Source organism: Empidonax traillii, unplaced genomic scaffold, assembly GCF_003031625.1.
Source record: "Empidonax traillii isolate 1590-97213 ecotype Southwest subspecies unplaced genomic scaffold, ASM303162v1 scaffold756:size664756, whole genome shotgun sequence".
NCBI classification, from domain to species: domain Eukaryota; kingdom Metazoa; phylum Chordata; class Aves; order Passeriformes; family Tyrannidae; genus Empidonax; species Empidonax traillii.
Window position 1 is genome coordinate 438,577 of NW_020955949.1, and position 20,292 is coordinate 458,868.

The 20,292-nt window shown below is 44.7% G+C and overlaps 1 protein-coding gene across 1 annotated transcript; it reads left to right on the forward strand.

The window, feature by feature from the left end:
• The first annotated feature begins 13,508 nt into the window (after positions 1 to 13,508).
• Positions 13,509 to 17,371, forward strand: SFRP2 (secreted frizzled related protein 2). The gene is made up of 3 exons (XM_027900939.1): positions 13,509 to 14,151; positions 14,787 to 14,867; positions 16,301 to 17,371. The coding sequence occupies exons 1-3, from the start codon at positions 13,659 to 13,661 to the stop codon at positions 16,603 to 16,605; spliced, it is 879 nt and encodes a 292-aa protein (XP_027756740.1). The 5' UTR covers positions 13,509 to 13,658; the 3' UTR covers positions 16,606 to 17,371.
• The last annotated feature ends 2,921 nt before the right edge of the window (positions 17,372 to 20,292 follow it).

The following is a 20,292-nucleotide window of genomic DNA, read 5'->3' on the forward strand; positions in this document are numbered from 1 at the left end:
AACACCTCTCAATGCCCCGAGTAGGCATAAAACTTAATTTCTCGTGTATAGCCTTGATTGCTTCTCTAACTTTGTGATTCTCTCTGTTGACCAGCAGTCAGGTCTGCCTGACAAACTCCTGGTTCTTTCACTCCACGCAGGAGCCAGCCAGCGCCCAGTGGTCCTGCTGATGGGGTGCAGGGCTTGCCCTCCATCGAGCAGGACTGGGCTGCAGTGGCAGGTTAGGGCACAGGTGTCCCAGTAATGTGGCAGTGAGCCACACCACACACATGTGCAGCCAATGAGCAGACACACAGAGCCGGCCACACACAGAGCTGTGATGGGGATGGCACAGCAGCACCAGTTTGTCACCATCACCCCATCATTTCCCTCATTTGCCCCAGCATTCCAGGCTCGGCCACCACTGCTCAGGGAGGAAGTACTGTCTGTTGCAATGCCAGGGATGTTCTGGCAAGAAATATTTCAAGAAAGCTGCACATTTGAGAAGGCACTTAAAAAGCCCAGACCTCTTTGTTTAAACTCCGATTGAAGACAGACCCATAAGCTCTGTATATTATTTATTAGTTATTGTCTTATTTAATCCCCTTTGGAAAGGCAACAATAGAGTTACAGTTCTCCATGTTTTTTCCAAGTCAGTTATGTTCCAAGCTAGGATGTTATTCCTTAACTTAGAATCAGAAAGCAGACCCTACTCTACACTTAACTACCAGCACAGGCAGGTTACTGTGACCCACCTCACTTGTCCCATTCCTGAATCACTGCCAGTCATCACTAATGGTACACTGGTCACCACCACATCACTGAGGAACTCAGTCTTTGCCCAGCTACTTGAACTCAATGGCTGCATCTCTGCCCTCAGGCAGAAGAGCATCTTTCCTGATCACTCTTGAAGAACACGAATAGTTCAGAGCTGGGAAAAAAGTCCCTGACAGACTGCAGGTGTCTCAACCCACGTGTACCACCACACCGGTTTGAAATTCTCACCTCCAGGCCAGCCTATGAAGGAAAACCAGGAGTAGAAAGAGACACTCACAAAAGGGAAGGAGAAGATTATTGCCAGCCTAACGGTGACCCACTTGTGGTGTCATTGAGGAGCAACAACACTCCCATCAACTTCAGAAAGACTGGGTTATTAGTGAGAAACATGAGGAGGCTTCTATTTTTCACATCAGCTTTCTTAGGAAAAACAAACATACTAAAAAAAAACCCACTGCTATTTTCTCCTGCTAGGTAGAAGTCTATTAAACGAGCAGGACTCATTTAAACTCTCCCTTCTACACTGAATCAAACTGCCCTCAGACACAAGATTAGTTTAGGTACATCTGCTGAGAATTTTGATTTGAAGAGACATTTGTTTTCAGAGAAGACATGCATAAGAGTTAGACTGCACCCTGAAATCTGATTTTACTCTTTTAATGGTGGGCTTGGGCATCTGGAGTGTATATGTGCAACAGCCAGCCTCCAGTCCAGCTTGTAAAAACTTTTTGCGGGGGTTAGTGACTTTCCCAGTATTTTTCATGTTAGAATAAATTAACTTAAGTGTGCATGGAAGGTAGAAATACATACGACTGAAATGAAAAGTCAGGCTAAAAATAGTACTAAACCAATTGCATTGTTCATAGTGAGGGAAAGGAAACCTGGGGGGAAAAAAAGAAATATATTTAACAGCTGTCTCAACATAATGTCAGATTTATTCAAGATTTCTAAAATGGTCTTTGACAAGCCTTGACTCATTGTGTAGGACTGGAAAGGGTATTGAGGGTAGACTATTTCTTGTGATTTATAAGAGACCACTGTGACTAGTTTGAAAAACCTGCATACAAGTGCAGTAAATTAAAACAGAAGCCTATATAAGACATGTACCTTACAGACAAAAGGCTTAAAGCATTCTTCAGACTGAATCACCAGTGTGGTTTGCAAGAGGAAATTGGTTTCAAGAATTTCTTCTAGTCAAAGATGTTTTCTCGAATATTTAGAAGAACTAATTTCTTCTATTAGTACACTTTAGAAGTTAAAACCTAAACTCATGTAGCTGTACCATACTTTCAAAGGCACTGCACTTGGTCTCTCAGTCAAAAATTGTGTAAGTTTTCAGTGGTTCATGGCTCACACTGGATCATGTAGTCATCTCATGTATCAAAACATGGCACATATAGCAACCTCTACATGGTACAATTTAAAAAGCATTCAAGTTTGCATGTGCAGAAGAGTGGAAAATGAAACTATGTGTATTTGATCAAAGATGGGCGTGTTGACCTCCCCCTTAGCTCTGAGAGATAATTGCACAAATTTTCATCTAAAATTCGAACATTACTTAATTCATGAACAGAACCTTCCACAGGCTGTACTGTTAAAAAAACACTCCAGACATCTTCACGGGAAGTGAAAACCCCACACTTACAGGTGCTCTGCATAAGAAGTGCATTAGTTTCACAGATCGAAGAGAGGTCAGATTGTGATCTTCCTTAAAACCCTAGTTTTCCCTCTCCCTTCAGGCAGATACTCACATTCCCCTGCAGAGTCCAAGAAATTACTGAGCGGAGGTTCACTCTGACTCCCACAGCTCTCTCCAAGCCCCGCGAGTAAATCAATACAGGCAGCCCCTTTGCTTCTACCAAAAAGTCTGCAGAGGTACGTGACCTACACCAAATAGTTTTGGAAAGGCATAACACTGTTCCTATGAAGCTCTGGCACTGATTTGGATGTCCAGTACAACTGAACATGCAGAAGGGCCACTTCTCCCTGTAAGTATGACACAGAACTTGAGATTAGGCCTAAAATCCTTTATTTTAGGACCCTTTATTTAGATATTTAGATATCTTTTATTTTAGGGTATGGTAGAGTAATAGCTAGTATCACCCCATTAGGGAATAGATCGGGGAAAATACCATCTTCTGAATATACTTTGCTTGCCATTACCTCTTTGTGATGCCAGATGGTGATTTGCAGAACACCCACCTCAAATGACATGCAAATTCAGGAGCCAAAAGTCTCCTGTGACAGTTGCTGCCCAGACTGCATGATGACCCTGCAGCGTCTGTGTCACCATGCAAATTTAGGGTTATCAAAACACAACAAAAATCCCAGAAACTTTCTACAGAGTTGTAAAACCCCTTTTCAGTAATGGGGCTTGATCACCTGAGACTTCCAGCCTCTTCATCATCTCCTGTTACACAGGTCAAACCCGAACACAACGTTTGGATCACTTCTTGCCTGATGTGAATATCGCTAAAGGAATTAAACATTTTCTTGAGTGCATCTGCTCCCATTTGCCTTGCACAACTACAGTCAAAAACATTTCTGTATTAAACCTTATGGGAAAAGGTCCCTGACCAGTGGGGTTCCTCCACTGTTCCACAGAAACTATTCAAGATATCACAACCAAAATTGAGGAATTAGAGTTGCCTATAGCAACTTCTCCCCTTCTTGTCAGTTAAAACAAAGGAGCCTGATTTTGAATTCTCATCCATACCCGTATAAACTTTACTCCAAATCAATGCAGCTCCACCAGAGAAGACCTGTGGTAAGATGCAAGGTGTCCTTTATCTGCTGGACTTCCTACCTGTTGCTCTGAAACAATAGGTCAATTATCCCAGCACTATGTTCTTCCTAGGCTTAAAGAGGATAGCAAGTTGAGATCTCATCAATCATTCCAGCTCCTAATGCTCCTGAAGAGAGAATTGTTATAACAACAGGAGGCTGAAACCCAGTTTTACTGTAACTGAACAGATGGATTCCAAAAGTCTGGGGCATTTTTGCAATGGAGAAGCTGATGAATTACAGAAGAGAAAACATATGCCATTTATTTAACCTTCTGATTTTCTTTGAATCATTGCTGGGACAAGCAAACAAATCTTAAGAGAGAAGCAAAAAAGAAAGAAATAAAAAAGGCAAACAGTAAAGTGATTAATTTTTCTAAATTTCATACAGTAGTGATGCCTTCTATGCTAGCACACCAACTGCCCCTTAACCTTCCCACCTCAACGCCCTAGATTTTACCCTCATTTCTGAAAGGGGTGGGGCTTACATAACATCAGAGAAAGTGTCTCCACTTCCTACCCCTAATTTTCTTTACCCCCCCTGACCAATTGTATTTGACAGAAGGGTAGCAACTCAAGAAACTGCATTGCTGTATGAAGACTGGTAGCTAAGCAAGGGACAGAAACCCAAATCAGTGCTCCCACAGCTATCAGCAGCTGATGGAACCTCCACAAGTGGACTCTTCCTCCCTGGGCAGAGGGAAAGCAGGGGAGACTAGAGGTGATGTGCAGACCAGGACCTGGGATTACAGCAGGGGATGCAGGACACTTGGTAGGAAAGCAGGTTACACTGCACAGGAACATATCTCTGTGAATGTTTGCAATAAAAATTAAAGTGCATTTCCCTTTCCCTCCCCTGGCAAATTAGAAGACAAAGACTTCTGAAGATGCACTGTGATGGAGATGAGAGTGTGTGCCCTGTGGCTGTGTAAAACAGGAAGAAAACAAATTCTGAATTCAACCTTTCCTCTGTGTGTGTGTGTGTGTGTGCATGTGCTTGCACATGTGTGCACACACAACCAGAATACACATTCACCCACAGAACCAAAACACGTGTATGTGTACACCCAGCGCAGTACACACTTATGTTCACACACACAGGGGAACAGTTAAACACAGGAATTATTGCAAGTATATCCCTGCATATGCACTGACAAAACCTGGGATTTCCAGCAAAGCTTGAGCAATTCTGTGTAATAAAAAAGGGCTCCTTGCAGCAAAGCACTTAACGAATGTCAGATTGTACCCAAAGGGCGCCATTACCCAAGGGAGCTAGGGGATTTGGCTGGAGCACATAGTATAAAAAAACAGCCTGAAGATTTTTTAGGTAAGGACCGGGTTCAGCACAATCAGAAGGCTTCCTCTTCTCTGAAGCCCTATATATTTCATCCCCAGAGCAGATGAAGCTGCAGTATTTTTCCATACTTTAAAAGCAAATTTTTTTGTATGAGAGGAATCTAATTTCTGAAAAGTATTGTACTCTCATGGCATTTTTAGAGTCATGTTCTCCTCTCAAGCCCATTAGCAAAGAAAGCTGGACACCTTTCATTTAAATTCCATCATTCATTATCTTCTCATATACCAATCTAGGAAAATTTAAAAACCTAACAAGAGACAACAACAAGCTGCCGTTTTAAATGGCCAGTAGAGACAAATAATGGCTCTGACATGGGCTACCTTCTAGAAATCCCCTTTTCCTTTTCCCCTATAAAATATGATTAGAAGTATTTGCAACTTCTCTTGCCTTGAATAAAATACATTATTTACATCATGTTTCCTATTCTGAGAGCTCAAAATTCCTCCTCGACTCCAGCTCATACATCTCCTGTGTCAGACTCTGATGGAGCATCTATTTCTGATTACAGACTGGCAAAATAAATCAGAGAAAATTGGAATTCCAAGGAAAAGAACATTTCATGTTTCGTCATATTGCTGTTATGAGAAAGGCAGGCTTTTAGCTTGATTGTTTTATTTTTACCAAGGGATGCTCAGTGCTATGTTTTATGTGCTCACAGAATATGAGCCCATGTACTCATGGTGTTCCAAAACCTCAAAACCCACAGAAAATTATATTGCTCAAGAATGGTGGTGACTCTAGATTCCTTACCACCTGTTTCTCCTGAAGTACTGCTGGCTCCATTTGTGCCATGCAGCCATATTCCTTGTGGCTTTAAAAACACATTCTCGCAGAATGGTTGAGGTTGCAAGAGACCTCCAGAGGTCACCTGATCCAATCCCACTGATCAAGCAGGGCTAAAGCCAGTTGCCCGGAACCACGTCCACTCAAGCTTTTAATATCCCCGAAGATGCAGCCTCCACAACCTCTCTGGGCAAACTGTCAGTGCTTGATTGCCTTCACACTAAAAAAAGTTCTGTATTTTTCTCAGACAGCACCTCCTGTGTTTCGGTTTGTGTACACTGCCTCTGGTTTTGTCACTGGGCACCACTGGAAAGAGCCTGGCTCTATCCTTTTTTCATCCTTCCTTCAGGAGTTTGCAAACACTGATGAGATTGCCCCGCACCTTCTTTTCTCCAGGTTGAACTGCCCCAGCTCTCTCCACCCTTCCTCATAGGAGGCATGTTCCAGTCGTTTCATCATCTTTGTGGCCCTTCACTGGACTCCCTCAGGTAAGTCCATTCTATCTCACACTGGGGAGCCCAGAACTGGGCACAGCACTTCAGGCGTGCTGTACACCTCATTCAGCACCTCGCCAGTGCTGAGTAGAGGGATAGGATCACCTCCCTTCACCTGCTGACCACACCTCTCCCAGTACAGCTAACAAGGTACTTGTTAGCTTTCCTTGCCACAACAGTGCATTGCTGGCTCATAGTAACCTTGGTGTTTGCCAGGACCCCCAGGCCCAAGGAGTCTTCTAGATGTTTAGTCTCCATTATGCACTGGTGCCTAGGATTGTTTGTCCTTAGGTGAAGCACTTTGCGTTTTGCTTTCCTGAACATCACATAATTACAGCCCATTTTTTCCAGCTTGTCAAGGTCCCTTTGAATGGCAGTAAAACCACCTGGTCTGTCTCACTCCTGAGTTCTGCGTCACCTGAGGTGATGATACAACTTCTTTCAAACTTGACAAGAATGCATTATGTCTCAGTGACCAGGTCATTAACGAAAGAGGTTAAAGAGAATTGACCCCAGGGAAGACCTGGGTGAGGAAGGCATTGAGTACCTCAAGTATTTATGTGTCCTTAGTCACCAAGTCTTCTGCCCCATGCAGCAAACATTTTCCCTTGTCTCCTGTTTACTACCAATGTACCTGTAGTAGGCCTTCTCATTACTCTTCATGTCCTTTATCAGATTCAACTCAAGGTGGGCTTTGGACTTCCTAACTCTATCCCTGCATGCTTGGACAACATCTCTTTGTGCCTCTTGAGTTACTTGTCCCTGTTTTTACCTCATGTATGCTGCCTGTTATGTTTGAGTTCAATTAGAAGCAAGTTGTTCTCCAGTGCAGGCCTCCTGCTACCTTTGCTTCGTTTTCTGCTCAGCAGAATGAACTGCTCTTGAACTTGGAGGAGGTGATGCTAGAAAAAAAAAAAAAAAACAGATCTTCTGGACCCCTCTTCTCTTTAGTCAAATCCCATGGGATACTTCCAAGCAAGATACTTGGAAGATACTGCTATTTGCTTGTGTGCTCTGCTGGCTTGTCATTTCAGCAGATGTTAGGGTGGCTGAAGCCTGCCATGAGGACCAGGGCCTGTAAATATGAGACCAGGTTTATAATGTAAGTTCGAATATATTCCTTGTTGAATACATGTTAAGCAAAAGTTGCTTGCCTTTTTCAGTTATTTCTGAACTTTGCAGATGTAATACCAACACATCATAAGCCATGTTACACAAACTGCTTCGGGGTCAGCTACTTCAAACTTCTGGATATTTTTTAATATTTCAAAATACTAACTCTAGAGTCTGCAAATATATTTTAATTACTGATTATGTGACTACAAGTTTGATTATTTAAATCACTTTGTAATTTAACTCCAATCCAATACAGAGACTAATTGGTTGATTAGATCAATCTGACATCATTGTTTCATTGTTCTATTTTAAATCAGGCCTAATAATATTTTAAATACCATAGCTTTGGGCAATAGGTTCTCTTGATTTTACTTTTTAAAAATGTTTTACTACAAAATATTATTCAAAAATAATTTCCCTCGACAAGTAACAGGCGTCCAAACCTTGAGGCCATTAGACTAGCTATGTGGCTGCAAATTTGACCATTTCCCTGCAAGTAGCAATTAGCTGTGAAAGTGAGTTTCTATACCTGCCTCTCTCACACACTGCTAGCTACTAGCAGGCTGAAAATAACAGCTGGGGGAAAAGAAAGGAAAAACTGATTACATTATAGCTCTGTAAATAAAACACACTAGGAAAGCCAGGTACCATGCAATTGTAGTCCTCTAGGGCATGGGTTCTGCTACCTTTGTCATCCAGCACTTAGATTAGATAGATAATAAACGAACTGGTAATTACAAACAGAAATTCTGCATAAGCAAAAATGCTCACCAGCACAAAAACTGAAGCTAGATATAGATACGTCTGATAAATGTGAAGGATCGTAACTTGCTAGAGCACTAGCATAAGTCTAGATTTATATAAATGTGTGTGTTTGCGTGTATGTAAAATACAGCATCTAAGCACCTATATTTACCACATCGTATAAATAGAAAGTACAAAGCAACAGTACAAAGCAGTGGTTTGGAATAATACTGAATAATGTTCCTATGGAAAACATTCCAAACTGGAAAAAAATACCTGAAAATTTTAAGATACTAAAGTCAGGGAAACTGTTAAAGGAAGGACCACTAAAATTAAAATAATAAAAGTAAAAACCTAGCAAACTCCATGTGACTTGGTTTTGTTTTGTAATCAGCCCCAGCTTGATCTTTTCTTTTCATGACATCAAACCCTGGTTAAAGATAGCCTGGAGTTTCAGTCTATAGACACACTTTCTGGAGAAAAAGGGCAGCGAGCAAAAACACAGAACAGTGGAAGATCGATGCCCCGTGTAACTGGGCAAAGGAAAAAACGACACGGTGTGCAAAAGCGCCACCAAGAGGTTCTTCTGCCATAGCCCAAAGATGATTTCCCCCCCTGTGCCGCTCGGACATATTCTTAATACTCTTTGAGCATAAGCCAATACCCAAAATGCATGAGCAAGCTCGCTGCTGCATTGTCAGTGAGCATTCCAAATGGAAAACAAAGAAAACGATAACTTTTTTTTTTTTTTTAAGGATTGCTTTCATAGAGGGGGACGGTGGAAGCGGGGGTGGGGGGGGAGGGAGGAGACGGGCAGTGGGGAGAGAAAGGTGGAAAGATATATCTGCAGCACATGCAGTTTTTGACAACATAACTTTAAGTGCTGTGGCAACAGAAAACAAGATTGCTGCCAGTCCAGACCTGGAAAATGTTAAATTCCACTTTATCAGCCACTGAAGCAGCATCAGGAGGGATCTGTTGCTGAGCTGCCTCATACCAAAACCTATGCAATCCTATTTTTTTCCTATCAAAAGCAATTGTAAGATTCAAATAGTAGTAATATTTTTGTACTGTGACGTTGGAGACCATTTTTAAAGGTAAGCAGAAATTTTCTTCAGATGTTTATATCATGGTGAGAAAGCCAATTTCATCCTCATCACTGCCATTTTTTGAGCTGAAGGGAACGAGCTAAAAAGCCATAGATTTTCCATTCCTCTATAATGTTAATAGCCAAAGGGTAGTTCCCCAAGCTCTGATTTTTTGCTCTCTTTCTTAGAGAGCCCCTGAGGTCAGATCTCCCTTATATGCTTGGACTGGCTACTCCCACCAGTAAATGTCAGTGGGGCTGGACTCCCCTCAGGGGTGAAAGCAGCACCTAGCTGCTTGGGAAAGGTGGCAGCTTTGTGCTGGGTAAGGCTTGGCTGCCCTCCATGGGTCCATGGCTCCCTCTGCAAATCCCTGCTCTCAGTGTGGCAAATAATCCATCCTGGTCTTACCATCTTCCACAGTGGGAGTTCAACCTGTGGGCTCAGCATTTTCTCCAGAAAGAGGAGAAAAGTTGAGACACAGCCTTGAACTGAGCTTCCCAGGTCCCAGGCAAGTATGCAGGCATCCCAGTGAGGTCTCAAATGTGTCAGGCTGCAAGCCACCTAAAGTCAGAACTTGGAGCATGAGCTAGATGGTCTCTGGAGATTGTCTCCAGCTACAGTTAACCCATGCCAATGATTCTGCAACTGAAAAGGATGATGATGCCTGAAGGTCAGTGTGAGAGGAATATGGGGCTCAGGTTGGAAGCTATCAGTGATGGCAGTTTTTGCCTCAAAGCTCATCACATCACCAAAGCATCTCATGGGGTCAAGGCAGGGAAGCAAAGAGGCTCCCACATACAGTACATAGCCAGGTAAGGGACTGAGTGATCTCAAGGCAGCAGATATGGAAAAACATGCAACAGATTGACAAATTCATACTCTTTATTTCTGCCTCTGTTAAAACAAGTGTCTGCCTGCTCTTTAGCAGACAGGCAAGTGTCAATACATTTCATTTTCCTTTTTCCACTTCTCAGCTTCCAGGACTGGTCAGAAAAAGGTACAGAAGTTCTGAGTTCATATCAAGGCTAGAAAACAAGGGGGAGCAGCACCACAGTTTTAACTTAGATGGCACAGACCAGGCACACTCCTTAGAATGCAATGCTTCACTCAACTGCCTGCAAGCACCAAGGAGTGCAGTCATTTTCCCCACAGTTCATTCATTTTCACCACCATCCATCAGGTAACATTTACTAAGGTTGGGGAAGAGGAGGGACTGGAGCTGGGGTCTTTCTTTCCAGGCAGTTCGTTCTCTCATCTAACTCCCAAGATTTAAGGTGATTTAAGCACTCGAGGATTAAAGGCATTTTAACAGCTTATATAGATTTAAGCATCTAAAGTGACTTAAATACTTATGTTACTTTCAAGGCTTTAAAGAAGCTTAACTATCCATGGCACTTGTTGAATTTACAGGTGCTCAAAAGCCTATCCTCCCTTTAAAATAATAAAAATACACCTTAATAGATAAAAAATATACCTTAAAACATCGTTGCATTTTAGGAGTGTCATCGTCCTTGACTCCTGCCAGGTCGGAACCAGGTCCCCCAGGCCTTTATCCAGGAGGGTGGCCAAACCCTCCTCGCGTCCGCCTTTCCTGGGAGGTGGATCTCAGCGCCTTTACCTGGCGGCACCGCGCCCACGCTAAAGAGCCGGGACCCCACCCGCTGAGTTAAACTCTCAGGGGTGAAGAGGGGAGGAACCATTTAAGCGTGAGAGACAGTGGATGTTTATTGGCCCGAGCGCGTGTAGCGGGACACCCCCGCCCGTACCCCCGGGAGCGCTCCCGGGCCGTGCCGTGCACATCCCACCCCCGGCCCCGATGTGTGCCCCGGCAGCCAAGGAGGGCGAAACACACCCCCGCCGTCCAGCACCAGCCCTAGGCTCCCAACCCGCACTGCAGGCGGAGCGCGGCCGGGCCAGCAGGGCGAGCATCATCCGGACCCTGGGAAGGGCGCAAGTTTCCTGGCCTCGGGAACCGGTCCCTGCAGCGCGCACTGCGATGGCGAACGGGCCCTGCTGACCTGCAGAGACCGTGAACAGCACTGGGGTCCGCAGGCTGGGAACGCCGTGCCCGAGCTGGCAGCCCCGCGCTCCGGCGCTTTTACCTGCAAGGGATTAGAGCCAGAGCATCAACAGATTGCTCGGGTCTGTACGATTCGGCTGGTTTTGTTCACATGATCTCGGATCATTTCAAGTTTATAGTAAATGAGTTCACCAGGACTGATTAAAAATGGAAATACTAAGGTTTCAATAAAACCTCATTTAAAATCAAAGCTTAATCCAGGAAAAAAAAGTGTGGTTTTCCTGCTTATTTCCTGTGGGCTGGAAACAAACAATTTCTGGTGAAAAAAATGAGCAAGTTTCTGTCGGAAATGTGTCATCCTCCACCACAGAGAATGGTTATTATCTCTAGTCTAAACAGTCTGCTCAGATTTGGGTTTTTGCTTCCATATAGCCCAGCTGGCTGGATCTATGGAAGAAAGTAGCATACAGGGAATTTATGGAGCAGGCAAATTGTTTTCTGATCATGCTGAGATTCACCTGAAGGCATATCAACGACTCCAAAAAATGACAAGCAGTGAAACAAGGAGAGAGAAAAACAAACCACAAACTAGCCCATTCTATAAAGACCTGGTGAATAGCCCAGCCATTCAGGGTAAGAGCAAACCTGTCGGTAGATTTCCTTCCAATGAAGAGAAGTTTTGGGACAGAGGCTGGTGGAACCAACACTGGGAGCTGGAAGGGACATTTCCAGCAAGTGGCAAAGGCTACAGCCTCTGCCAATCCTTAGGACTTGGCAAAACAGACTTAAAATGGGCACTGTGTCATCAGTGGGGCTGAGTACCATGGAAGGCAACTGAGGCGAAGAGATTACACATGTGCTATTTAAAGTATGACCTGAACACAGACAATAAATGGCAAGGTTATGTGGCTCTGCAAGAAATAAACTACTTCTAAGCCCTTCCACAAGTGATACTAGACATTCAGGGCATTTATTTTCCAGGTATCAAATAACTTTAAGATAAAAACTGGCCTACAGGGAGATTACATTCATCAGTTTGGCCCACTGAAAAGGATCTTGGAATCTCCTCTGAAAGTGCTGGTACTGGCTTCAGCATGTAATAACAGCCTGCCTGGGGCAGCACTGCAGCCACTCCAGCATGGCAACCCTGTGCCTTCCTGGTGGGAATGCTTCAGGTCTCATCTCTTTCCTATGCCACAAGCAGTGACTCACATCTCTGGGAAGCCCAGTCTGGAAAATGGACATACAGGGATCCTGCAATTTACAGAAGTCATCATGGCCAAGGCTAGCTTCCCATAAAACATCTCTAGAAGGAGAAGTATTCAGTAGCTGATTAATGAATGTGGTTTACCACAAAATGATACTACACAGGCCAACTCTTTTCAATAATAATCCCATAAATAATATTACTAAAAATCCAAGAATTATCCAAAGCACACTGAAGCCACATTGTGATCCCAGTGCCTCGCCTGTTGTCTTCTCCTTTGTGGTAAATCAACACTAACACAAGTCTTTACGGGAGTTTCTAGCTGAAGACAGGAGTGAAGGGAAAGTGATGTGCCTATGCTGTGCAGAGCCAGGCCCACGCTTTTAGCCCCAGAAAAACGTGCCAGGTGACAGTATTTCGAAAGGACTTGGATGCTCCCACCCAGGGAAAACCCCCATTGGCAGTCGGAGGCCATCCAGGGGCTGTACCGCCGGGGTCCGCTGCAGGCCCTCGCTCCTCGCAGGGGAGAGCCAGGGGCAGGACGGTCTAGAGGGGGGCAGAAGGGCCCCGCTGGGCAGCCTCCCGGGCTGGGCGCTGTCGAGCCGGAGGGGGATCGCGAGCGCCCGCACTCCCCAGTTGATGCATGCGGCTCCAGCGCCGGGCCGAGCCCTGCCAGCATCGCAAAGAGGGGGCGGAGGTGCCAGACACCCCCCGGGGGCTGAGGGAGCAGCCAGCCTCGCCCCCTGTCTGGAAACCAGCCCGGCCACATCGCCCGTCCGCTGGCTGCGAGAGCGCCAAACGTGGGCGTGGGGGGCATGGGAGAGCGGGGGTCCCGCCGCTCCGCAGTAGCTGGGCCAGCGGCAAAGCTCACCTCCAGCTACCCGCGGCCTGGGGGCGGCCCCGCGCCCCCTGCCCGGCCCAGCAGCTCCTCGGGCTTCTTTGTTCGCCGGGATCTTTCCCTCCTTCCCCGTGCTCGCACGGTAACGTTCCTTGCAAGGATTTCCTGCCAAAAGACAATCCCCCTGAGCAAAAGCAGACCGAGAAAGTAGTGACCAATCCTTTCTGGATGGCTGTCACCAGGCTCCTCCCAGCTCCCGCTCCCCCTGCCATTTGCATACAAAAAAATCCAGAAAACTCCCGTTTGCCCCGGCACCTCGCTCAGACCTTCCGTCCCCACCTGGCAGCAGGAGCCCGGGCTGGGGGACGCTGCCTGCGGCTGAGGGCAGCGTCGCGCCGCCCGCCCCGCCACCCCGGCCCCCGAGCCTTTCGCCAGCCCCCCCCCCCCGCCGCCACCTTCTCCGCGCCCCAAAATGCAGCGCCGCCTCTGCGCCTTGCTCCTGCTGGCGTCCCACTGCATGGGCTCGGCCGCCGGGATCTTCCCCTTCGGGGAGCCCGACTTCTCCTACAAGCGCTCCAACTGCAAGCCCATCCCCGCCCCGATGCTGCTGTGCCGGGGCATCGAGTACCAGAGCATGCGGCTACCCAACCTCCTGGGGCATGAGACGGTGCAGGAGGTGCTGGAGCAGGCCTCCACCTGGATCCCGCTTGTGCAGAAGCAGTGCCACCCCGACACCAGGAAGTTCCTCTGCTCCCTCTTTGCCCCCGTCTGCATCGACGACCTGGACGAGATCATTCAGCCCTGCCACTCGCTCTGCGAGGAAGTGAAGGAGAGCTGCGCCCCGGTGATGTCCGCCTTCGGCTTCCCCTGGCCCGACATGCTGGACTGCAGCCGCTTCCCCAAGGACAACGACCTCTGCATCCCGCTGGCCAGCAGCGACCACATCCTCCCCGTCACCAGGGAAGGTAAGAAGAAGCCGCCGGGCCTCCCCCGCTTCGGCAGCATCTGTCCCCGATGAGCCGGCCCGACAGCGGGGTCCCTCCACGGCTTTCCATAGGGGAATGAAGGCGTTTTACTTGCGTTACAGCACGCCCCGGTGCTCCGGGACGGGGGAACCGGGAGGTGGACGCAGGACAGCCTCAGGGAGGGGTCCAGGGAAACGGCTAGTACCGTCGGGGAAATGGTACCGGCCCGCACCCGTCTCCATTCCTCAAAGAAAAGGTCTGGGACCCAGAACTGGAGCCGCGTGGCTCCCAGGGGGTCGATCTCCTTGTGCAAGGATCGTCGCTGAAGCGGGGAACTGGGGTGCTTCTGTGTCGTGTGCTCGCCTCCCCGGCCCACCCTCCTCTCTTACTCATTCCCCCGTTAAAACAAAAACTTTTAGTTGAGGTGTGACCTTAAAAACAGACCCGGACTCCGGTAGCGGGGCTGCAGCAAGGTATAGCCGCCTCAAAGTACTCGGGCAGCTCTGGAGCTGGGGGGAGAAGGAGCAGTATCTGGGGTGAAGGGATGGAAAACCGACGTTTCCCAAAGGGTTCCCAACGCCACCTGCTGTTCCTTTCTCCCCGAGCCTGACGGGGACTGTTGCTTGCATTTCCAGCACCCAAGGTCTGTGATGCCTGCAAAAACAAAAATGAAGATGATAATGACATCGTGGAAAACCTCTGCAAAAACGACTTTGGTAAGTGGAAGCAGAGCTCCTCTCGGTTGAAACTTGAAAGTCGAGGATCAGGTACAGTTCCCAATGGAGTTAGTGAAAGATGTGCCTGAATAAAGGCAGGGCTTTGACCTGAAACACAAAATTCATGAAACACAAAATTCCACCTTGGAATAAAAAGTAGCCCTTTTTATTGTTCTTTTCTGTTTACTGTTTTGAAGTAGTGCTCTTTTATGTGGATGTGGATGTTGCTGGCAAGCCCAATAGAAAGTAAAATGAAAAAGGAAAAAAAAAAAAAAAACTTTCATGCAGACTGTTGCCTGGGGAGAAGTAGAGCAAAGCTTCAATTAGACGTTTGAGACAGAGCTGCATGACCAATCTCAATGTGTCATAAGAAAGACTCTCTACGCAGATTAAGAATGAAGCTCTATATATCATTTGACAGAGAAGGTAATGCACAGACAATTGGGGATATAAACTTAATGGGAAGATCTGGGGTTAGGAGAGGACAAGAAAGCTCCTTGGACACAGACAACTGAAGGACACATTATCCACACATTAGCATTTCAAGAGTGAAAGGGAATGAGGAGGGGAATCCTTTTACAATTGGTCAGTGTTTATACCTGGAAACAGATTTGTAGTATAAGTATCTACAGCAATTCAAAAGCCTTTTTTTTTAAAAAAAAAAAAAAAAAAAAAAGCCAAACAAACCCAAAAAAACACAACCACCCAAACCCTGAAACCATGATTGTGGGACATAATTGCTAAAACAACGAATAGCTTTGGCCTGGCAAATTGCACTCGGATAAATCCTCCCAAAGCTAAACATGCCCCACAGAGTCTTACAGAGCCCTGTATCCCCCTCCTAGTTATTTTACCAAATCGAATACAGCTGTTGGACCAATTTTCCCTCCATGGGATCTATTCTTTCAAAAAAACAATGCATGTGAAATATCATTGCCTTACAGGTTTGCCTAAAATCCTCTCCAGCCTAATAAATTAAGTGTAGAAGTTTTGAGCTGCAGCAGAGATCAGGTTTCTTGGTCTAGGTACTTGCCTCCCCACCTCCCCTTCAAACGCTACTTTCAGGAAGGCTTTCCTCTCCCAGAGAAAAAATGGTGCTCTGCTTAATGTAGCAAACCTGCTCTCTCCCTGTTGCAAACATGAGAAAAGCTGGAGAAAATATTAATTTGGAAAGGAAGGGAAAAGAGGGGGAGGGGAAAGAGGAGAAAAGAAATCCAAAAAACCTCAACCCTAAGGTTGATTCAAACTGAAATGACTTGCATGCCCTTTGTGGCTTTAGAAATGGAGCCACCTGCTGCCTCTTCTGTCAGCCCTGACAGTTTAATTAGCAATAGAGCACCTCCCTCCCCAGGTCCTCTTTATGTTCACTAATGGGAAAAAACCCTCTCAATCTCTCTCTCTCTCCCCACTTCCCCCTCCCCTCGCTCTATTAGCCTTGAAGATAAAAGTGAAGGAGATTGCCTACATCAATGGGGATACCAAGATCACCCCCGAAACAAAGAGCAAAACCATCTACAAGCTGAATGGGCTGACAGAAAGGGATCTGAGAAAGATAGTGCTCTGGCTCAAAGGTGGCCTCCAGTGTACCTGCGATGAGATGAACGACATCAACGTCCCCTACTTGGTGATGGGGCAGAAGCAAGCTGGGGAACTAGTGATCACCTCGCTGAAGCGGTGGCAGAAAGGGCAGCGGGCTTTCAAGCGGTTCTCCCGCAGCATCCGCAAACTGCAGTGTTAGTGGCTTCACCTCTGGCTGTCTCCAGCAGCCGCCTCTGTCCCAAGCTCTCCCCCCACCCGCACCTTCCTGCTTTGGCTCCTCTGAGCCTCAAGATGCCGTGGGCACAAGACACAGTGACCGCTCTCCGAGAGGGGAGGATCCCCTCCGTTTTTGTACATAAGTTAAAATGTAATAATAATAAAAATAATTAAAAAAAAAAAAAAGGACTATTTTTGGGAAGTATTACAGTCTCTCGCTTGAAGCTTGGGTGTTTTATGGTTGTTCTGAGGTTTTTCCCCCCCTCTTCATTTTGGTAATGCTGGTTCATTTATATTGCAGCTTCTCTGTATATGTGCATGTTTGTTGTGCAAAAGTAGGAGATGCAGAGAAAGACAGCCACGTGTGCGCGACTGGCTTGTCACGGTGGGTGCCACTCTTTCACTGAGGTGAAATGGCTTGCCATCTATATTAACACTATAAAGGTCACATTACGACTCCTGCATGCAATACATAGGCACCTGTAAGAGTATATTAACCATTCTCGCATTTTATTTTCCACAAGTCTGAGCCCTTCTCTCTCAGAAAAAAAAAGAAAGAACAAGTTTTGGAGCTGGTTGATCTGAATGCAACTTTTTTATTATTATTTTGCAAATTAAACCATCTGTAGCCTAACTGTAATATACCTAGTGGTTAACCCGAAAGAGTTGTAAAATATTGCTTTAATTAACCTTGTAAATACTCCAGATGAATGTTATATTCTTGTATATAAACTTTACATCACAGTTTACTCATTGTCTCTGTCTGTATTCACTTTAATGCATTTCTGGAGAACTGGGAGAAAGCTGTCCAAGTAGGCTTTGACACAGCAAAGTATAATTTGGCATTCCACCCGCAGTGATTGGTGGAAAAGCACAAGGAAGCCTCTAGTGCTGCAATCAGAATAAACACAGTGGACCTCATTTCCCTAAAGATGAACCCCTGAGACACAGGACTGAGGTTCAGTCCACTCATTTTAATATGTGTATGTTGAGCTCTTTGAGATGAGGCTTCTTTTCTGTGGCTCCTTTGTTCTACCGCCTGCGTTTTCATCTCATCTTCTCAGAGGACTCTGCTGATGTGGAATTGCAACGGGACCACTTTCTTAAAAATCAAATCCATTTTTCCAGTTCTTGAAAGAGACATTTTAAGGAGTGTAAAAGCAGACAGAAAAATGATGGTTGCAACTTGCAATTCAGAATAATGGTAGAGCAAGGGGTTTTTTGTGTGTATGTACACTCACTATTCTTACTGAGAAAGAAAATAAAACCTACCTAATAATGGAACTAAACAAATGTTTTTCGGCATTTTTCTTAAAAATGTTTTCTGATGAAGAGTATTACCTGAATTTTATTGTACTTATCCTGAAAAATAATCTTGCTTCCCAGTGCTGTTACACATAGAATATTCTTCTTAGCTTCACTGACAGGATGAGCAGTCCCACATTCCCAAGGACAATATTTTATGTTAATTGTTCACAGACAGAATACAATGTCAACACTAGATTTTTCTTTAAAGTGAAAAAATCACATTATTTTAATAAATTTAGTGTTAATTTTTCATCATCAGGATAAAAAGATAAAATTAATCGTTTGGCCTCTCCCTTTGTGCACTCACTACACCTGATACAAACAGTACAGTGGTAAGATGCTGACTAAGCAAGAAAAAATCAGTCCTCAAAAATGTCCTCAAAAATATAAGAATTTTTAAAAAAATTTTTTAAAAAGTAGCAAACCACCAAACAAAGAGACCCATTTCAAACTGGCTCTTAACTACTTTGTGGAGCAGTATCCATATTTAAAAGCCAATACCTTGCTGAAATGTCATTAAAATTTCTTTTGAATGAACCTGACTTACAAGGAAACTGATTTGAGTCTTTTTGTGCTGTGGTGTAATTACATTAATACCTGCACTATATCCATTACCTTACAGAGCCATCAGCACTCAGAATTCTTATCACTCCCACCCATTCCGCTTATCATATAATGTAATACCTGTGCCTGGACAGCCTTGGATTTAGAGTGAACAAGCTCACAAATGAAGAGGAGCTGGCTGATGATGAACCTGGAGAAAAAAAGTGTGTGTGCCTAGTGCAGGAAAGCACTTTGAAGAGGCAGTTGATGCAATGCAGTCTCTGGGGACCAAAACCCAACAGCCAGGACTGCTCCACACAGCCTGCCTTACACATACTAAGTCATCCTACAGCAACATAAAATTATCTTAATTGGGCTGTCCTAGAAGGCAGCAGTTCTGATGCTGATGAGGATAGACAGGACACAAGTTATTGACTCTGGGGTCACGTTAAGGCCAAGACTACATAACAGATTTTTACCAAATTACTAAATCTATGAAGACATATTACCTATGACCAATATTGCCTTTTCTTAAAAAAAAGAAAGAAAACCACCAAACAAACCGCATTCCCTTTCCTCTATCACAAAATAAACACTGTTACACCACCAAAATCCTGTTCCTGTCAGGACAAATTCAGGAGAAGAAGAACAAATTAGACTGGCAAACATTTAATTTTACTAATATAATCAGCGTCCTGGATTAAGAGCATCCTGCTATAGAGCACACTCCTGCTGATAAAACTTTCTGCACGTGGCCCTTGGCTGAATCACCCTCAGGGTGAATTGGCAGAGAGAGGATTACCTTTCAGATAAGCAGGATTTAGGCAAATGTGAAGAGTAACCTTTACCCAAAGTTCCATTATCTTGTTCTAACAGTATTGTATTAAAAGTTGGGTCATATCCACCTCAGCAAGAAGAGGAGTGTCAGCGTTTGTTACACTGTTTCTGAAGGTGTAAAAGCCAGACACTGCAAACTATTCAAATGAAAATTAGGATTTTAAAGTCACAGCCTGATGAAACTTCATCTCTCAGATATTGGCAAAGAAGTAATCACATACATTTTTACTCTTATTCTTACTTGTTCAAAAAAAAAAAAAAAAAAAAAAAAACCAAAACTTTGACTCTGCCAGAAAAATACTGAGCCAAACGGAACAAAAATTATCAGAGATTCTTACTTCTCATAATTGTGTCACATGTACTGCAGAGTAACTTTATTACCTGGTATGGTATGGCTCACTCCTAACAAAATTTTTTTGCAATTGATGAAAAAAGGCAACCCACTGTTGCATTTTTCAGACACTTTTTGTCTTTTTCTAATTAAAACAACATTGTTAGGCAGCCAGTTATGTAGCTCCCATTGTATTTGCTTTCATAAAAACTATAAAAGCAGCTGACTACAATGGATTAGTTTAAGAACAATAATAATGACACTTGACATTTATACAGAAGTTTCCATTTAGTTTCTCAGACTGCCTTTACAAAAATAGGCATTAATATCCTTCTTTTGCAGATCAGGAAAATGAGGCACAGTGAAGCGAAATAACTCATTCAAAACCACCCAGCAAGTTCTTTACGGTCAAGAAAAACAGTGTCTTTTTTGTCTCCAAGCTTTATGCTCTAATCACTAGCCCACAGCAATCAGAATGATGTATAATTAAGGCAGCACTTAGATTATAATTTGAAAGCATAACAGCAACCAAGACTCCCTCCAACTTCTTCCCACCAAGTGTGAAAAAAAAAATTACTGCCCAAACTCAGCTTTAAAACTCATCAGCAACAGCAGTATTCCTCACAGTCTTTTCCTTTCTTTCTTATTTAT